The 20,291-nt window shown below is 44.9% G+C and overlaps 1 protein-coding gene across 2 annotated transcripts in view; it reads right to left on the bottom strand.

Moving 5' to 3' along the window:
- srp72 (signal recognition particle 72) overlaps positions 1 to 20,291 on the bottom strand; it is a 236,200-nt gene that overhangs the window by 192,574 nt on the left and 23,335 nt on the right. For both annotated transcript variants that reach the window (XM_073064014.1, XM_073064015.1), the window contains exon 4: positions 1,027 to 1,170. In XM_073064014.1, the coding sequence (XP_072920115.1) occupies positions 1,027 to 1,170 (144 nt within the window). The remainder of the gene's footprint in view (positions 1 to 1,026; positions 1,171 to 20,291) is intronic.

Genomic DNA, 20,291 nt, shown 5'->3' with positions numbered 1-20,291 from the left:
TTTTACACGAGAGCCTCTGAAATGTCATCATTCTTCCTGAAACATGGTATTTGCATGGTAAATGGTAGGGCATTGAAGAATGCAGTAGAACAGTGATCTAGGAATAATGGTGCATAGTTCCCTGAAGGTGGAATCTCATGTAGATAGGGTGGTGAAGAAAGCTTTTGGTATGTTGGCCTTTGTAAATCAGAGCATTGAGTATAGGAGTTGGGATGTAATGTTAAAATTGTACAAGGCATTGGTAAGGCCGAATTTGGTGTATTGTGTACAGTTCTGGTCACCGAATTATAGGAAAGATGTTAACAAAATTGAGAGAGTACAGAGAAGATTTACTAGAATGTTACCTGGGTTTCAGCACCTAAGTTACAGGGAAAGGTTGAACAAGTTAGGTCTCTATTCTTTGGAGCACAGAAGGTTGAAGGGGGACTTGATAGAGGTATTTCAAATTATGAGGGGGATAGATAGAGTTGACATGGATAGGCTTTTTCCATTGAGAGTAGGGGAGATTCAAACAAGAGGACACGAGTTGAGAGTTGGGGGCAAAAGTTTAAGGGTAACACGAGGGGGAATTTCTTTACTCAGAGAGTGGTAGCTGTGTGGAACGAGCTTCCAGTACAAGTGGTAGAGGCAGGTTCGGTATTGTCATTTAAAGTAAAATTGGATAAGTATATGGACAGGAAAGGAATGGAGGGTTATGGGCTGTGTGCGGGTCAGTGGGACTAGGTGAGAGTAAGCATTCAGCACGGACTAGAAGGGCCGAGATGGCCTGTTTCCGTGCTGTAACTGTTATATGGTTATTATAATATAGCTTCCTTCCATCAGAGTTAAGAGGACTTAACCACATTTCATGTTTGGCTAACATCTCTGCTCTCATCCCTTCTCCTCCAAGATAGAACAAAGATCAAGATGCTTTGCTCCTCAACTTCATGCAAAAAATAAATTACACACAAAATCTCAGCATTAAACTATAAAAGATGACAATAGAAAGTAATACACCTCTTTAAAAAGGTAAATTCTCATACTTACAGGGTATGAATTTTGCCAAGTGCTTAAAGCTGCCACAACTGCAGAAAGATTGGTTTTCCTTTCCTCTTCATAGTCATCTTGTGAATTCCGAATTAAATCACGATAAACTGTTAAGCAGTCTTCATACCGTTCCAATCTGTACAACTGAATTTGCAGAAGAGGTGAAGTTAACTATAGAAAATAAAGATGCTTTTATTCCAGTAAAGATCTCAACCTGATTTGTTAAAATTTTCAAGGGATATGAAGACATTTGGTAAGTTGCTTATTCTCTATCCCTATTTGCTCAACAAGGGAGAAATCAAAAATCAACCATTTTGATGGGCCTGCAGTCACAACCGCACGAAAGCCAATTATATCCATCTTAGGCGTGTTAACCGGCCACACTAACCCGTTTTCTTGCACAAGGTTCGTATTGTGCAATGTTTTGCTTATTTCATTCTCTGTCTAAATATCTCTTATAGCAATTAGATCTTAAGAAATGGGAGCAAAATTAGACTATTCAGCACATCAAGACTGCTCTGCCATTCCATCATGGCTGACTTATTATCCCCCAACACCATTCTCCCCATAACCTTTGACATCCTGTCTAATCAAGAAACCTCCAACCTCTGTTTTAGATATACCCTATGACTTCGCCTCCACAGCCATTTGTAGCAATGAATTCCACAGATTCACCACCCTATGGCTAAAGAAATTCCTCCACATCTCTGTTCTAAAGGGACAGATCTCTGTTCTGAGGCTATACCCTCTGGACTGGGACTCACCCACTATAAGAAACAATGTCTCTACATTCACCCTATCTAGGCCTTTCAATATTCAATGGGTTTCAATGAGATCCCTTCTACCCACATTCTTCTAAAGCCAAGCAAATGCAGGCCCAAACACTGTTCATGGGTTAACCCTTTCATTCCCAGAATCATTCTCATGAATCTCCCCTGGAACTTTGCCAATGCCAGCACATCTTTTCTTAAATAAGGGGCCCAAAACAGCTCATTATACCCAAGTGCAGACTGACCAATGCCTTATAAAACTTCAGCATCACATCCTTGATCTTGTAAGACCATAAGATACAGGAGCAGAATCCGGCTATTTGGACCATCAAATCTGCTCTGCCATGGCTGATCCAAATTTCCTCTCAGCCCCAATCTCCTGCCATCTAATAGACAGACAGCAAAGAGTACCCCTATAGCCATTCCCCTCAAAAATAAATATACAACTTTGGATACTGTTGTGGGGGGTGACCTCCCAGGGAAATGCCACGGAGACCAGGTTATTGACAGTAAGCATGGGTCCATGGTGCAGAAGGGAGCAGTAGTAATAGGAGACTCGATAGTCAGGGAACAGACAGGAGATTCTGTGGACATCAACAGAACACCCAGATGGTATGTTGCCTCTCAGGTGCCAGGGTCAGGGACTCTGGATCACATCGACAACATTTTGGAGAGAGAGTGAGAGCAGTCAGATGTCTTGGTACATATTTGTATCAATGACACAGGAAGGAAAAACAAAGAGGTCCAGAAAGAAGAATTTAGAGACCTAGGTAGAAAGCTGATGTTACGAATGTGGAGCAACTCTGATGGCCCGAAGGGTGCAAAGTTGCCCCCTCCTTTTTGAGAATCGCAAGATCGCTATTATTTCGGGTCTGATACCCAGGAAATGAGAGAGATACACATCATGTCAGTAATGAGAGAGAGAGAGAGAGACACAGGATAACAGAAAAGGCAGTTGTTATTGACAACGCAGGAATACACAAAAAGTGGAATGTCTCCTAACAAAAGCGGAACGGAACCACTGATTACTGCTATTGTCTCTTGGAGAAGGAATTGTGTATTGAGTACGGTACTATTCATTGAAACCCCTGCAGTTTGCCTACCGGGCAAATAGGTCAGTAGACGATGCAGTCAACCTGGGGGCAACCAGAGTGGTCTGGTTGAGGGATTGCATCATCCCAACCTGAATGACATCTGAGACCCCGTGAGTGAGGATAAAAGTTGGGTCTGGGGAACACCCCTCAGACGCACCAGGAGAAACGCTACGAGATCAGTGGGGGGCTTGTGTGTGTGTCCATCCTTGCCTGGGTGACGAGTCCTCCACGGAACGGTCTAGCTAAAGGACGGATACGGATCAAGATCGTAACAAGGAAAGTCGGCAAGTTTTTCTCTCTCTCTCTCTCTCTCCAACAATTGCCACACAGTGATCAGCAACGACGGCAGCCTGTATGAACTGAACTGAACTTTATATTTCCATCGGACAATTCATTATCCCCTAGACAATGATACAGCTTATTTCTTATTGATTATTATTATACCCGCACTTTTAGGTTTAGTATTGACGACGTATATTATCTGTATATTTGCATTGATATTATTTTTGTGTATTTTTACTAATAAATACTGTTAAAAATAGTATCATCAACGGCTACTCCTATCTTTGCTGGTAAGACACCCAGTTACGGAGTTCGTAACACTGAGAAGGAAGGGCTGCCAGGGTAGTAGTTACTGGATTATTGCCTGTGTCATGCGCCAGTGAGGGTAGAAACAGGACGATTTGGCAAATAAATGCATGGCTGAAAAGCTGGTACAGGGGGCAGGGTTTCAGGTTCTTGAATCATTTGGATCTTTTCTAGGGGAGGCATGACATGTTCAAAAGTGATGGGTTGCACCCAAACCCGAGGGGAACCAATATTCTCACAGGCAGGTTTGTTTGAGCTATCAGGGAGAATTTAAGCTAATTTGGTGGAATGTTTGTTTGATGATGAACTTCAATAAAAAAAATTACAATAAAAAGCTAATTTGGCAGGGTGGGGGGTTTGAAAACCAAAGTGAAGAGACTCAGGATGGTAAAAAAGCAAAGATAGTGTGCAGACAGGCAGATGATAGAACATAATCACAACCCGCAGAGTGAGTATCAGTGCATTAAGGATGCAGAATCAAAAAGAATAGCAAATACCATTCTCAAAGAGTTATATCTTAATGCACGGAGTATAAGAAATAAGGTGGATGATCTTGTTGCACTATTACAGATTGTCAGGAATGATGTTGTGGCCATTACTAAATCGTGGTTTGTAGTTCGATGGTTGTAGTTGGGAACTGAATGTCCAAGGTTAGAATCATAGAAAACCTACAGCACAATAGAGGCCCATCGGCCCAGAAAGCTGTGCCGAACATGTCCTTACCTGAGAAATTACCTAGGGTTACCCATAGCCCTCTATTTTTCTGAGCTCCATATACCTGTCCTGGAGTCTCTGAAAAGACTCTATCGAAACTGCCTCCACCACAGTCACCAGCAGCTCATTCCACGCACTCACCACTCTCTGCGTAAAAAACTTACCCCTGACATCTCCTCTGTGCCTACTTCCAAGCACCTTAAAACTGTGCCCTCTCGTGCTAGCCATTTCAGCCCTAGGAAAAAACCTCTTACTATCCACACGAACAATGCCTCTCTTTTGCTTTTACAACAAAGCAAAAATTAGTGGGAAGTCAGGGGACTGGTAAGCTTTTAAAAACCTACACAGAGCAACTAAATGATTCATTAAGAGGGAAAGCATGAAATATGAAAGCATGCTAGCAAACAATATTAAAGTGGAAAGTAAAAGTTTTATCAAGTATGTAAAAAATAAAGATGAGAGATAAGAGTAGCTATAGAACTGCTAAAATATGAAGCCAGAGAAATAATAAAAGGAGCCAAGGAAATGGCAGATGAACTAAATAAGTATTTTGCATCAGCCTTCACTGTGGGAGACAGTAGCAGTGTGCCAGATGTTGAAGGGTGTGAGGGAAGAGAAGTGAGTGCAGTTACTATTACAAGGGATCTAAAAGACGTAAAGGGACATAAGTCAACCAGGCCAGATAAACTGCACCCTAGGATTCTGAAAGAGGTAGCGGTAGACATTGTGGTGGCATAAGTAATGATCTTTCAAAAGTCATTGTTCTCTGGCATAGTGCCAGAGGGCTGGAAAATTGCAAATGTCAGTCCACTCTCAGAAAGGAGGAAGGCGGCATAAAAGAAATTATAGACCAGTTAGACTGACCTCAGTGGTTGGGAAGATGTTAGTCATTGGTTAAGGATGAGGTTATAGAGTACTTGGTGATAGAGGACAAGATTCTAGATGTTAAAAGGCCTGAACAGATTAGATATGGCAAAATTATTTCCCATGGCTAGGGAGTTCAGGACAAGAGGGACCGCTTCTTTTTATGCTGTATATCAATGATTTAGATGATGGAATAGATGACTTTGTAGACAAGGTAAGTGGGCAAGAGAACAGAAAATGAAACTCAAAGTTGGAAAATGCATGGTCATGCACTTTGGTGGTAGAACTAAATTTCCAGACCATTTTCTAAATGGGAAGCAAATCTAAAAGTCTGAGATGCAGAGGGACGGGAGTCCTTATGCAGAACACATAGAAACATAGAAAACCTGCAGCACCATACAGGCTCTTCGGCCCAAAAAGCTGTGCCAAACATGTCCCTACCTTAGAATTACCTAGGTTTTATCCATAGCCAGCTATTTTTCTAAGCTCCACGTAGTCATCCAGGAGTCTCTTAAAAGACCCTATTGTTTCCGCCTCCACCACTGCTGCCAGCAGCCCATTCCATGCACTCACTACTCTCTGCGTAAAAAACTTATCCCTGACATCTGATTGGATAGGTATATGGACAGGAAAGGAATGGAAGGTTATGGGCTGAGTGCAGGTCAGTGGGACTAGGTGAGAGTAAGCTTTCTGCAAGGACTAGAAGGGCCAATTTTTTTAAAATGGCTTCTCTGCAAGATGCCTTTACTTCTTCACCCTCCGCCTCTTGCTTCAATTTAAACCAGTGTTGAAAAAATTCCTCTCCTTTTTAAACCTTTGGCGCCCTACGTCACGTGCCTGCACAGTCTAGCCTCTTTTCCCCACTCAGTTAAAAAGAAATGGCTTTTCTCTGAGATGCCTTTACTACTTCACTCTCCGCCTCTTGCTCCGATTGTAGAATTACTTGTAGAATGCCTTTTGGGGTTTTCCTTAATCCTGTCCGCCTTGGCCTTCTCATGGCCCCTTCTGGCTCTCTTAATTTCATTCTTAAGCTCCTTCCTGCTAGCCTTATGGTCTTCTAAATTCCTATCATTACCTAGTTTTTTGAACCTTTCATAAGTTCTTCTTTTCTTCTTGACTAGACTAACAACAGCCTTTGTACACCATGGTTCCTGTACCCTACCATCATTTCCATGTCTCATTGGAACGTACCTACTCCGAATACCACGCAAATATCCCCTGAACATTTGCCACATTTCTTCTGTACGTTTCCCTGAGAACATATGCTTCCAATTTAAGCTTCCTATTTTCTTCCTGAAAGTCTCAAAATTCCTCTTACTACAATTAAATGCTTTTCTAACTTGTCTGTTCCTATCCCTCTCCAATGCTATGGTAAAGAAGATAGAATTGTGATCACTATCTCCAAAATGCTCTCCCACTGAGAGATCTGACACCTGACCAAGTTCATTTCCCAATACCAGATCAAGTACAGCCTCTCCTCACGTAGGCTTATCTACATATTGTGTCAAGTAACCTTCATGAACACACCTAACAAACTCTACCCCATCTAAGCCCCTCACTCTAGGGACATGCCAAACAACAACTGGAAAATTAAAATCTCCCACAACAACAACCCTGTTAATATTACTCCTTTCCAGAATCTGTCTCCCTATCTGCTCCTCTATGTCCCTGTTACTATTGGGTGGTCTATAAAAAACATCCAGTAGAGTTATTGACCCTTCTTATTCCCAATTTCTACCCACAGAAGCTCCATAGACAACCCCTCCATGACTTCCTCCTTTTCAGCAGCCGTGACACTATCTCTGATCAACAGTGCCACGCCCATCACCACCTTTGCCTCCATCCCTATCCTTTCTGAAGCATCTCAAGCCCTGCACTTGAAGTAGCCATTCCTGCCCCCGCACCGTCCAAATCTCTGTAATGGCCACAACATCATAGCTTCAAGTGCTGATCCACACTCTAAGCTCATCTGCTTTAACACTCCTCACATTAAAATAGAAACAACTCAAACCATCAGTCTAAGCTCGTCCCTTCCCTATTACCTGATTCTCTATCACCTTGTTTCGAGCGGACAGGGACACAGCTCTCTCCGGTAAGACCCGCGGTGGTGGCTTGTGTGTTTACATGAATACGGAATGGTGCAAGAACTCTGTGCTGGTTTCCAGATACTGCTCATCGTTAGTGGAGTTTGTGGCTGTTAGATGCAGACCATTTTATTTGCCACGGGAATTCACCACTGTTCTCATGGTCAGTGTCTACATTCCCCCCAGCGCCAATGCTAAGGAGGAACTCTGTGAACTGTACAGGGCTATGAGCGAACTGCTGAACGCACACCCTGATGGACTGTTTATTGCCGCCGGTGATTTTAACCATGTGAACCTTAAGTCAGTGCTCCCCAAATTCCATCAGTAGGTGGACTTTGCAACAAGGGGGGAGAACATGTTGGACCTGGTTTACACAAACATCCCCGATGCGTACCAGGCAGAGCACCGCCCCCACCTCGGTTACTCAGACCACAACTCTGATATACTAATCTCAGCATAGAGACCACTCATCAGGTGCTCCAGACCAGCTCTGAAGCAGGTGAAAACCTAGCCAGCAGAAGCCATATCTGCTCTTCAAGACTGCTTTGAGCACATTGACTGGCACATGTTCAGGGAGGCTGCATGCAACTGATGGCAACTCTACCAACTTAAGAGTACACGGCATCAGTGACTAGCTACATCAGCAAGTGCATTGATGACGTCACTGTGGCCAAGACCGTCACTTCACGCACTAACCAGAAGCCATGGATGACTGCGGAGGTGCGTGCACTGCTGAGGACCCAAGACTCCGCCTTCAGAGCAGGCAACAAGGCAGCCATAACAACAGCGAGGGCCAAACTGTCCCAGGCCATCAGAGAGGCAAAGTGTACACACACCCAGCGAATCCACAGCCACTTCCAGGACAGCGGCGACACGCGATGCATGTGGAAGGGCATTCAGGACATCACCAATTACAGGACAACATCACCTGACTGTGCGAGTGATGCCTCCCTCCCAGATGCGCTAAATAACTTCTACATGAATAACTTCTACGCTCGTACTGAGGTGCAAAATGAGGTGGCGGCGAGGAAGTCCACCCCACCTACAAATGACCAGGTGCTGTGTCTCACCGTGGCCAATGTGAGAAGAACCCTGTGCAGGGTCAACCCATGGAAGGCTGCTGGACCAGACAACATCCCTGGTAGAGTGCTTAGAGGATGTGCAGACCAGCTAGAAGATGTTCTCACTGACATCTTCAACATCTCCCTGAGCAGCGCCACCGTTCCAACGTGCTTCAACACCACCATCATCGTCCCCGTGCCGAAGAAATCTTCAGTGTCCTGCCTAAATGACTACCATCCCGTTGCACTCACATCCATCATCATGAGGTAAACACGAGGAAATCTGCAGATGCTGGAAATTCAAGCCACACACACAAAATGCTGGTGGAACGCAGCAGGCCAGGCAGCATCTATAGGGAGAAGCGCTGTCAACGTTTCGGGCCGAGACCCTTCGTCAGGACTAACTGAAAGGAAAGATAGTAAGAGATTTGAAAGTAGGAGGGATAGTGGAAAATGCGAAATGATAGAAGACCAGAGGGGGTGGGGTGAAGCTGAGAGCCGGAAAGGTGATTGGCAAAAGGGATACAGAGCTAGAGAAGGGAAAGGATCATGGGACAGGAGGCCTAGGGAGAAAGAAAGGGGGAGGGGAGCACCAGAGGGAGATGGAGAACTGACAGAGTGATGGGCAGAGAGAAAGAAAAAAAAGGGAGGGGAAAAAAAACTAAATACATCAGGGATGGGGTAAGAAGGGGAGGAGGGGCATTAACGGAGGTTAGAGAAGTCAATGTTCATGACATCAGGTTGGAGGCTACCCAGCCGGTATATAAGGTGTTGTTCCTCCAACCTGAGTGTGGCTTCATCTTGACAGTAGAGGAGGCCATGGATAGACATATCAGAATGGGAACGGGACGTGGAATTAAATTGTGGAGCCACTGTGAGATCCTGCTTTTTCTGGCAGACAGAGCGTAGGTGTTCAGCGAAACGGTCTCCCAGTCTGCGTCGGGTCTCACCAATATATAAAAGGCCACACCGGGAGCACTGGATGCAGTATACCACACCAGCCGACTCGCAGGTGAAGTGTTGCCTCACCTGGAAGGTCTGTCTGGGGCCCTGAATGGTGGTGAGGGAGGAAGTGTAAGGGCAGGTGTAGCACTTGTTCCGCTTGTAAGGGCAGGTGTAGCACTTGTTCTGTCATCATGAAGTGTTTCGAGAGGCTCGTCATGAGGCACATCAAGACCCTGCTGCCCCCCTCACTGGACCCCTTGCAGTCTGCGTACCGTCCCAACTGTTCAACAGACGATGCCATTGCCATCACCCTCCACCTGGCCCTAACTCACATGGACAAAAAAGACATGTATGTTTGAATGCTGTTCATAGACTTCAGTTCAGCATTCAACACAATCATCCCTCAGAAACTGATTGGAAAGCTGTGCCTGCTGGGCCTGAGCTGGCCCTCTGCAACTGGATACTAGACTTCCTGACTGGGAGAGCTAGTCAGTCCAGATCAGAGGTGCATCTCCAACACCATCACACTGAGCACGGGGGCCCCCCAGGGCTGTGTGCTCAGTCCACTGCTGCTCACTCTGCTGACCCACGACTGTGCTGCAACACACAGCTCGAACCACATCATCAAGTTCGCTGATGACATGACTGTGGTGGGTCTCATCAGCAAGAACGAGTCAGCTTACAGAGAGGAGGTGCAGCAGCTAATGGACTGGTGCAGAGCCAACAAGCTGTCTCTGAATGTGAACAAAACAAAAGAGATGGCTCTTGACTTCAGGAGGGTACGGAGCGACCACTCCCCGCTGAACATCGACAGCTCTTAGGTAGAGATCATTAAGAACACCAAACAGCTTTATGAAGGACCCCACACATCTCTCATACAAACTCTTCTCCCTCCTGCCGTCTGGGAAAAGGCACCGTAGCATTCGGGCTCTCACGGCCAGACTATGTAACTGTTTCTTCCCCCAAGCTATCAGACTCGTCAATACGCAGAGCCTGGACTGACACTGCCTTATTGTCTTGTTTATTATTTATTGTAATGCCTGCACTGTTTTGTGCACTTTATGCAGTCCTGGGTAGGTCTGTAGTCTAGTGTAGTGTTTTTTTTCCTGTGTTGTTTTTTTTTACGTAGTTCAGTCTAGTTTTTGCACTGTTTCATGTAACACCATGGTCCTGAAAAACGCTGTCTCGTTTTTACTGTGTACTGTACCAGCAATTATGGTCGAAATGACAATAAAAGGTGACTTGACTTGCCTGTCCTCCCTTTCACACTGTCTCCAAGCTTTCTCTATTTGTGAGCCAACCTCCCTTCCTTCCGTCACTTCAGTTCGGCTCACACCCCCAGCCATTCTAATTTAAACTCCCCCAACAGCCTTAGCAAACCTCCCTGCCAGGATATTGGTCCTCCTCGGATTCAAGTGCAAATCGTCCTTTTTGTATAGGTCACACCTGCCTCAAAAAAGGTCCCAATGATCGAGAAATCTGAATCCCTGCCCCCTGCTCCAATCCCTCAGCCATGCATTTAGCCTCCACCTCACTCTATTCCTATACTCACTGTCACATGGCACAGCCAGTAATCAATCCCAAGATTACTACCTTTGAGGTCCTGCTTCTCAACTTCTTTCCTAACTCCCTGTAGCCCATTTTCAGGACCTCCTCCCTTTTCCTACCTAGGTCATTGGTACCAATATGTACCATGACCGCTGGCTGTTCTCCTTCCCACTTCAAGATATCGTGAACGCGATCAGAAACATCATGGGCCCTGGCATCTGAGAGGCAAACTACCACCTGCGTTTCTTTCCTCTGTCACAGAATCGCCTATCTGACCCCCTAAGTATTGAGTCCCCTATCACTGCTGCTATCCTCTTCCTTTCCCTACCCTTCTAACCCACAGGGCCAGACTCTATGCCAGAGGTGTGATCACTGTTGCTTCCCCCTGGTAGGCCGTCTTCCCCAACTGTACTCAAACAGGAGTACATATTGTCAAGGGGTACAGCCACTGGGGTACTCTCTAGCATCTGCCTCTTGCCCTTCCCTCTTCTGAGTGTTACCCACTTCTCAGTCTCCCAGGGTCCCGGAGTGACTACCTACTTATAGCTCCTTTCTATCACTTCCTCACTCTCCCTGACCAGATGAAGGTCATCGAGCTGCAGCTCCAGTTCATTAACGTGGTCTCTAAGGAGCTGCAGTCCAACGCACCTGGTGCAGAAGTGGTCATATGGGAGGCTGAGAGTCTCCAGGACCTCCCACATCTGACACCTAGCACAGAAAACCAGCCTCACACACATACTTTGTCTGTATTCTGAACAGATAACCTGCCTCACCTTGACCTTTTATCAGTGAAGCCCCATTAAGCCAAAGCCTTCCTGCTAGGTCTCCCTCTACTCCAATGCCCGCTCTGTAAATCTGTCTTATTCTTAAACTCTTCCTGCTGTTCTCACTGGCCAGCTTCCACACACTTGCGCAGTTGTGCCCCGTTCAAACTGCTGAAGAAATAACTGTCACCTTTTAAATTCTGCTCACTTTTAAACTCTTCCCGCTGTTCTCACTGGCCGACTTCCACGCGCTTGCGCAGTCGTGCCCCGTTCAAACCTCTGAAGGTTAACTTGCAGGTAGAGTCGGTGGTGAGGAAGGCAACTGCATTGTTAACATTCATTTCAAGAGATCTAGAATACAAGAGCAGGGATGTGATGCTGAGGCTTTACAAGGCACTGGTGCGGCCTCACCTTGAATACTGTGTACAGTTTCGGGCCCCTTGTTTAAGATGTGCTGGCATTGAAGAGGGTTCAGAGGAGGGTCACAAAGATGATTCCAAGAATGAATGGGTTATAATACGAGGAGTGTTTGATGGCTCTGGGTCTATACTCGCTGGAACTTAGAAGAATGGGGGGGATCTCACTGAAACCTTTTGAATGTTGAAAGGCCTAGATGTGGAAAGGATGTTTCCCATGGTAGGGGAGTCTATGACAAGAGGGCACAGCTTCAGCATAGAGGGACATCTATTTAAAACAGAGATATACATTAATTTGGTGGTGAATTTGTGGAATTTGTTACCACAGGCAGCTGTGGAAGCCAGATCATTGGGTGTAATTAAGGTGGAGCTTGATCAGTTCTTGATGGGACACAGTATCAAAGGTTAAAGGGAGAAGGCTGGGAAGTGGAGCTGAGGAGGAGAAAAAAGGATCAGTCATGATTGAACGGCAGAGCAGACATGACGAGCCAAATGGCCTAATTCTATTCCATAGCAAAGAAAGCCCAGCAGCATCTCTACTTTTTGCGAAGGCTGAGAAAAGTCCATCTCCCACCCCCCCAGACTCACCACATTCTACAGGGGTTTTATTGACAGTATCCTGAGCAGCTGCATCACTGCCTGGAAATTGCACCATCTCGGATCGCAAGACCCTGCAGCGGATAGTGAGGTCACCTGAGAAGATCACTAGGGTCTCTCTTCCCACCATCATGGACATTTACACTACACGCTGCATCCGCAAAGGAAACAGCATTATGAAGGACCCCATGCACCCCTCATACAATCTCTTCTCCCTCCTGCCGTCTGGGAAAAGGCTCCAAAGCATTTGGGCTCTCACGACCAGACTATGTAACAGTTTCTTCCCCCAAGCTATCAGACTCCTCAATATCTTTTATCTTTTATCAATATCTTTTAGGAAGTGGACTTCTGAAGCTGAACAGGCCCTGAGAGACTGCTTCGGTACTACTAACTGGGATGTACTGCAAGGGGGGCTCTGTGGGGGCGTTGAGGAGGTCACTGAATGCACAACGGACTATATTAACTTTTGTGTGGATGCCGTTGTCCCTGTTAGAACTGTTCGCTGCTATCCCAATAATAAGCCCTGGATCACTAGTCACATCAAAGGCCTCCTAAACCAGAAGAAGAGGGCCTTTAAAGATGGTGATCGATTGGAGCTTAAAAGAGTTCAGAAGGAACTCAGAGTACAGATAAGGGGGGCAAAGGAGCAGTATAGGAGGAAGCTAGAACAAAAGCTGCAGAAAAAAAGCATGAAGGAGGTGTGGGATGGGATGAAGATCATCACCGGATGCGGTGCAAAGCGGGGGGCGAACATAAGTGGAGATGTGGAGAAAGCGAACCAGCTGAACAACTTCTTCAACAGGTTCGACAGCTCAATCTCATCCTCACCGCAGAAATCCACACCAGGCTTACTTCCCTCACAGGAAAATAGCCACTCACAGGAGACCTTGCCCACGCCCAGGATTACGGCTGCACAGGTGGAAGGTCAACTGAGGAAGATCTGTACCAGCAAGGCGGCTGGACCGGATGGAGTTTCCCCACGATTACTGAGGGCCTGTGCGACTGAGCTGGGAGAACCACTACAGCGCATCTTCAACATGAGCCTGGAGCAGAGAAAAGTACCCAGACAGTGGAAAACATCCTGTATTGTCCCGGTACCGAAGAAACCACAACCAAAGGAGTTGAATGACTTCAGACCTGTTGCCTTGACGTCGCACGTGATGAAGACCATGGAGCGGCTGATAATACAGAATCTGAGGCCACAAACCAGGCACGCCCAGGATCCTCTTCAGTTTGCGTATAAGGAGAAGGTGGGAGTGGAGGATGCTATCACGTATTTGCTGCACAAATCACTCTCTCACCTAGAGGGGGTCAGTTGTGCTGTGAGGATTACATTCCTTGACTTCTCTAGTGCCTTTAACACCATCCAGCCCAAGATCTTAAGGCACAAACTAACGGAGATGGGAGTAGACTCTCACATGGTGGATTGGATAGTGGACTTCTTGACAGATAGACCTCAGTATGTGCGGTTGGGAGACTGTAGGTCTGACACGGTGGTCAGCAGCACAGGGGCGCCGCAGGGAACCGTACTCTCTCCGGTCCTGTTCACCCTGTACACATCAGACTTCCAATATAACTCGGAGTCCTGCCATGTGCAGAAGTTCGCTGATGACACGGCCATAGTGGGGTGTGTCAGGAATGGACAGGAGGAGGAGTATAGGAAACTGATACAGGACTTTGTGATATGGTGCAACTCAATCTACCTGCGTCTCAATATCACCAAGACCAAGGAGATGGTGGTGGACTTTAGGAGATCTAGGCCTCATATGGAGCCAGTGATCATTAATGGAGAATGTGTGGAGCAGGTTAAGACCTACAAGTATCTGGGAGTACAGTTAGACGAGAAGCTAGACTGGACTGCCAACACAGATGCCTTGTGCAGGAAGGCACTTCCTTAGAAGGTTGACGTCATTCAATGTCTGTAGTGAGATGCTGAAGATGTTCTATAGGTCAGTTGTGGAGAGCGCCCTCTTCTTTGTGGTGGCGTGTTGGGGAGGAAGCATTAAGAAGAGGGACGCCTCACGTCTTAATAAGCTGGTAAGGAAGGCGGGCTCTGTCGTGGGCAAAGTACTGGAGAGTTTAACATCGGTAGCTGAGCGAAGGGCGCTGAGTAGGCTACGGTCAATTATGGATAACTCTGAACATCCTCTACATAGCACCATCCAGAGACAGAGAAGCAGCTTCAGCGACAGGTTACTATCGATGCAATGCTCCTCAGACAGGATGAAGAGGTCAATACTCCCCAATGCCATTAGGCTTTACAATTCTACCGCCAGGACTTAAGAACTTTTTAAAAGCTATTATTAATGCTTTTTGAGATAGTGATTTAGATGTATATCATATTTTTTTACTGAGTTAAGTATTGTATGTAATTAGTTTTGCTACAAGTGTATGGGACATTGGAAAAAAGTTGAATTTCCCCATGGGGATGAATAAAGTATCTATCTATCTATCTATCTATCTGAAGCCTGGACTGACATCTTGCCCTATTGTCCTGTTTATTATTTATTGTAATGCCTGCACTGTTTTTGTGCACTTTATGCAGTCCTGTGTAGGTCTGTAGTCTCGTGTAGCTTTCTCTGTGGTGTTTTTTTTTTACGTAGTTCAGTCTAGTTTTTGTACTGTGTCATGTAACACCATGGTCTTGAAAAATGTTTCATTTTTACTACGTACTGTACCAGCAGTTATGGTCGAAATGACAATAAAAGTGACTTGACTTGACTTGATGTCTTATAGTCTTATCTCCCCTTATCCTTTAGTGCCCTGACCAATCAAAAAGCTATCAACCTCTTCCTTTAATATACATAAAGACTTGGCCTCCACAGCTGCCTGTGGCAGAAAAAATCCACAGATTCACTACTCTCTGGCTAAAGAAATTCTTCCTCATCTCTGTTGTAAAAGGATGCCCTTCTAAGCTGTGTCCTCTGGTCTTAGACTCTCCTACCTTGGGAAATATCCTCTCTACATCCACTGTCAAGGCCCTTCACCATTCAATAGGTTTCAATGAGATCACCCCTCATTCTTCTGAATTCCAGTGAATAGAGCCCAGAGCCGTCAAACACTCTTCATATGACAAGCCATTTAATCCTGGAATCATTTTCGGGAACTCTCTTTGAAACCTCTCCATTTTCAGCACATCCTTTCTAAGATAAGGGGGCCCAAAACTGCTCACAATACTCCAAGTGAAGCCTCGCCAGAGCTTTATAAGTCTCAACACAACATTCTTGATTTTATATTCTAGTCCTCTTGAAATGAACGTTAACATATTTGCCCTCTTCACCACAGACACAACCTGCAAATTAATTTTTCAGGAATCCTGCACAAGGACTCCCAAATCCCCTTGCACCACAGATTTTTGGATTTTCTATTTAGAAAATAGTTAACCCTCTAATTTCTTCTATCAAAGTGCACGACCATACACTTATTGACAATGTATTCCATCTGCCACTTCATTGCCCATTCTACCAGTCCTTCTCAGAATCAAAATCACAATTATCACTGGCATGTGTCATGAGATTTGTTAACTTAGCAACAGCACTTTGATGCAATGCATAATATAGAAGAAAAAAATAATATATATATATTGAATAGATTAAAAATCATGTAAAAAGTAGAAATATATATTAAAAAGGTGAGGTAGTGTTCACAGGTTTAATGCCCATTTAGGAATCAGATGGCAGAGGGGAAGAAGCTGTTCCTGAATCGCTGAGTGTGTGCCTTCAGGCTTCTGTATCTCCTACCCGATGGTAACAGTGAGAAAAGGGCATGCCCTGGGTGCTGGAGGTCCTTAGTAATTGTCGCTGCCTTTCTGAGACACCGCACCTTGAAGATGTCCTGGGTATTTTGTAGGCTAGTACCCAAGATGGAGCTGACTCAATTTACAACCCCCTTAAGCTTCTTTCGGTCCTGTGCTGTAGCCCCCCCCCCCCCACCCCCATACCAGACAGTGATGCAGTCTGTCAGAGTGTTCTCCACGGTACAACTATAGAAGTTTTTAAGTGTATTTGTTGATATACCAAATCTCTTCAAATTCCTAATGAAGTATAGACGCTGTCTTGCCTAATTCCTCAAAACTACCTGCCCCTCCACCTATCTTCGTTTCGTTTGCAAACTCTGCAACAGTCATCAACTCCATCATACAAATCATTGACACCTAACATCAAAAGAATCAGTTTCAACACAGAGTTAAAAGAATATAAGGAGAATGGGATAAATGTAACATTAGGGTTAGTAGGTTAATCCATTATTTCTTCAGGATTCTGGCAATCCTTCCAGAAACCAAGGAAATACAGGGAAGACAGGCAGTAGCAACTGGGTCCTCCTCATTGTTAGGCTTCCTGGTTTTTTTGCCAGCCCTTTTAATGGCCCAATTGATTTCCTTCATCCAGTAGACATTCTGTAGGAATGTTGTGCATAATCATCTTATTTTCTCGAGTAGGCTCTCCTGGTCTGAAAGTTTTCACACGGTTAATTGAAGCAGAAAGAACTGCTCCACATTGGGAGGCATGACAGTGGCTGTTATTGTTGAGATATAAATCCCTGTGGGTCGGTTTCTGATAGACACCATGTCTAAGGCTACCATCCGGTTATCATCGTATTAGAATGTCCAGGAATGGGAGGCAACCATTCTTCACCATCTCCATCATAAATTGAATGCTTGGATGTACTCTGTTCAGATGGTCAAGCAATTGTTGGAGTGCCTGGAGTCCATGAGGCCACACTACGAAGGTGACATCAATGTATCTGAAGAAGCATTTAGGGTGTAAGGACCATGAACTCAGAGCCCTCTCCTCAAAGTCCTCCACGTAGAAAATGGCAATAGTCAGCAACAAGAGCAATCCCATGGCCACTCCGTCTATTTATTCATAGTAGTCACCCTTATAGAGGAAGTACGTTGATGTAAGATGTTACGAATGTGCCACAACTCTGAGGGGCCGAAGGGTACAAAGTAGCCCCCTCCTTTTTGAGAATCGCAAGATCGCTATTAATTCAGGTCTGGGGACCCAGGAAATGAGAGAGAATCCTCAAGGGTTTGGAATGTGTGTCCTGCCCTCAGCGAGACAAAGCCACGGATACCGGCCATTGTCTCTTGGAGACGGAATTGTGTATTGAGTACTGTACTATTCATTGAAGCCCTCAGGGAATGACCAGAGTGGGCTGGTTGAGGGATTGCATCATCCCAACCTGATTGACATCTGAGACCCCGTGAGTAAGGATAAAAGAGGGTCTGGGGAACAACCCCTTGAGACGCTAGGAGACGCTAGGAGAAACCCCTTGAGACCAGGAGAAACACTAGAAATCCCGTGACAGCGTTTAATAGCGACAGCCGGTGGGGGGCCCGCGTGCGTCCTTTTCCAGTTGCCTCGGAATTGGCGGGCCTTACCACGGAAGAACGGCTTTAGCTAAAAGGAGAAACCAACACCAGCGGAACTCTGGAAGGATCGACATCATAAAAAGGAAAAGCTGGCAAGTTCTAAAAATCTGTCTTTTGACTCCAACCAAAGGCTGCAGCCTGCCTGAACTTAAGTGACTTTTATATTTCCATCGGACAATACATTATCCCCTAGACAACGATAGAGCTATTTCTTATTGATTATTATTATACCCACACTTTTAGATCTAGTATTGACGACGTATAGTATCTGTATGTTTGCATTGTTATTATTTTTGTGTATTTTTACCAATAAATACTGTTAAAATAGTACCATCAGACTTCAACGGACCTCTCTATCTTTGCTGGTAAGTGACCCAGTTACGGGGTTTGTAACAAAGAGTGTACTCAAAAAGGTCAATGGTATCCGTAACAAACTGTGACCACAGGAGGACCAAGCTGCCCTTCATGAGAAGTCTCATGAACAGGGACACCATGTTGAAACTGACCAATATGTCCTCCAGGTTCAGACAGATGTTGGTTATCATTTTAACTAAGTCAGTCAACTTCTTGATGTGACGCTCACAGCCCCCAACAATGGGGAGCAGCATTGTTGTTAATGCATAGGGAGGTGGTAAGTCAGAGAATCTCTGCCACTGATGATAGGCCTCGGGGTGGAACCCTCCTTAACCCTCTTAGGGAGCCCGTTAGTCTTGGTGGTACCGACCCTGAGGTATAAAACTATTGTGCTGTACTAATGGCTTTTTGGACTGCCTGGTGAAGGAAGCCATTGAAATAAAACTAAAGGAGAAGAATTTTAACAAAGATGAAGGTCTCGCTCCAAGTAAGAACTGAAATTTGACTGTAAGTAAGGTGGGAGAGCAGAAAACTGATTGGATGAGGACTAACTAATCAGGAGAGATGGACTACAGGGAAATAAATAGCACCACACTAGACATGCCCAGGCATCATCCCTGATGAAGATGACAGAGTTTGTCATCAAAATGTCGGTTACAATTGATACTTGTACCTGGCTGGAAACCCGAGCAGAGTTTATTCATCATATATGCTGAGAAAGCACGAGATCCGCTTTTAATCTGAACTACTTAAGGCAATGACTCAATTACTCCAAATTAATCTAATCCCTCTTCCCTGCACATTGACCATGTGCCCCATTCTCTGAAGGAACGATTAGATTAATTTGGAGTAATTGATCGCATTCCTGCGCCTTGGCAATGCATTCTAGCCCCCACCACTTTCTGTGTAAAAAAAAATCCTTGGCTTGCATATCTTTGTACTTGCCCCCCTCACCTTAAGTACATGCCCTCTACTAATAGACATTTCAACCCTGGGGAAAAAATATACTATCTATTCTATCTAAGCCTCTACTATAAACTTCTATCAAATCTCTCAGCCTCCACCACTCTAAAGAAAAGAGCTCCAGCTTAGAACATAAAACAGTACAGGCCCTTGGTCCATGATGCTTTTGTCAACCTATTTAACCTACTTCATGATCGATCTAATCCTTCCCTCCTACATAGCCTCCTTTAGATCTGATTGAAACAAACTTGCATACTAAGTGGGGAAGAAGTGTAATGATCAAATCAGTATCAAATTGGTCACCTACAAAGGCCTTCATGAAAACAATGGCCCTGGGCCTAATTTACTTAAATTTCTCGCTTAATTTAAATTCAAAAACCAAAATGACTTCACAAAGGCAACAACTGTTTCAGGCAACCAAGACTATTCTGACTTCTAATCTTCTATCCTAACTTTCTGTCAACTTTATGATATTCCTCCAGCATTTTGCATGTGTTGCTGTTGATTTAGATCCTGTATTTAAACAAAAAGTAGTAGGGCAGTGAGGAGTGTGGGGAAACAAAGGGATCTGGGAATACAGGTCCAGAATTAATTGAAATTGGTAGATAGGGTCATAAAGAAAGCTTTTGGCACAATGGCCTTCAAAAATCAAAATACTGAGTGCAGGAGATGGGATGCTATCACAAACAAGAGAAAAATTACCATTCCTGGAAATCAAAGTAATATGCACAAAATGCAGGAGGAACTCAGCAGGCCAGGCAGCATCATACACTGGCCTGCTGAGTTCCTCCAGCATTCTGTGTAGATGGGATGTTATTTTGAAGTTGTCAGACATTGGTGAGGCTTAATTTGGAGTATTGTGTGCAGTCTTGGTCACCTAATAAGGATGAAAGAGTACAGAGAAAATTTAAAAGGATGTTGGCAGGTCTGGAAGTCTTGAGTTATAAGGGAAGACTGAACGGATTAGGACTGTATTCTCTAGAACTAGAACATAGAATATTGAGGGGAGATTTAATAGAGGTAGATAGATAGATAGATAGATACTTTATTCATCCCCATGGGGAAATTCAACTTTTTTTCCAATGTCCCATACACTTGTTGTAGCAAAACTAATTACATACAATACTTA

Source organism: Hemitrygon akajei, chromosome 13 (assembly GCF_048418815.1).
Source record: "Hemitrygon akajei chromosome 13, sHemAka1.3, whole genome shotgun sequence".
Lineage (NCBI taxonomy): Eukaryota > Metazoa > Chordata > Chondrichthyes > Myliobatiformes > Dasyatidae > Hemitrygon > Hemitrygon akajei.
Note: the sequence above shows the minus strand (reverse complement) of the source record. Positions and strands in the feature narration are given on the sequence as shown.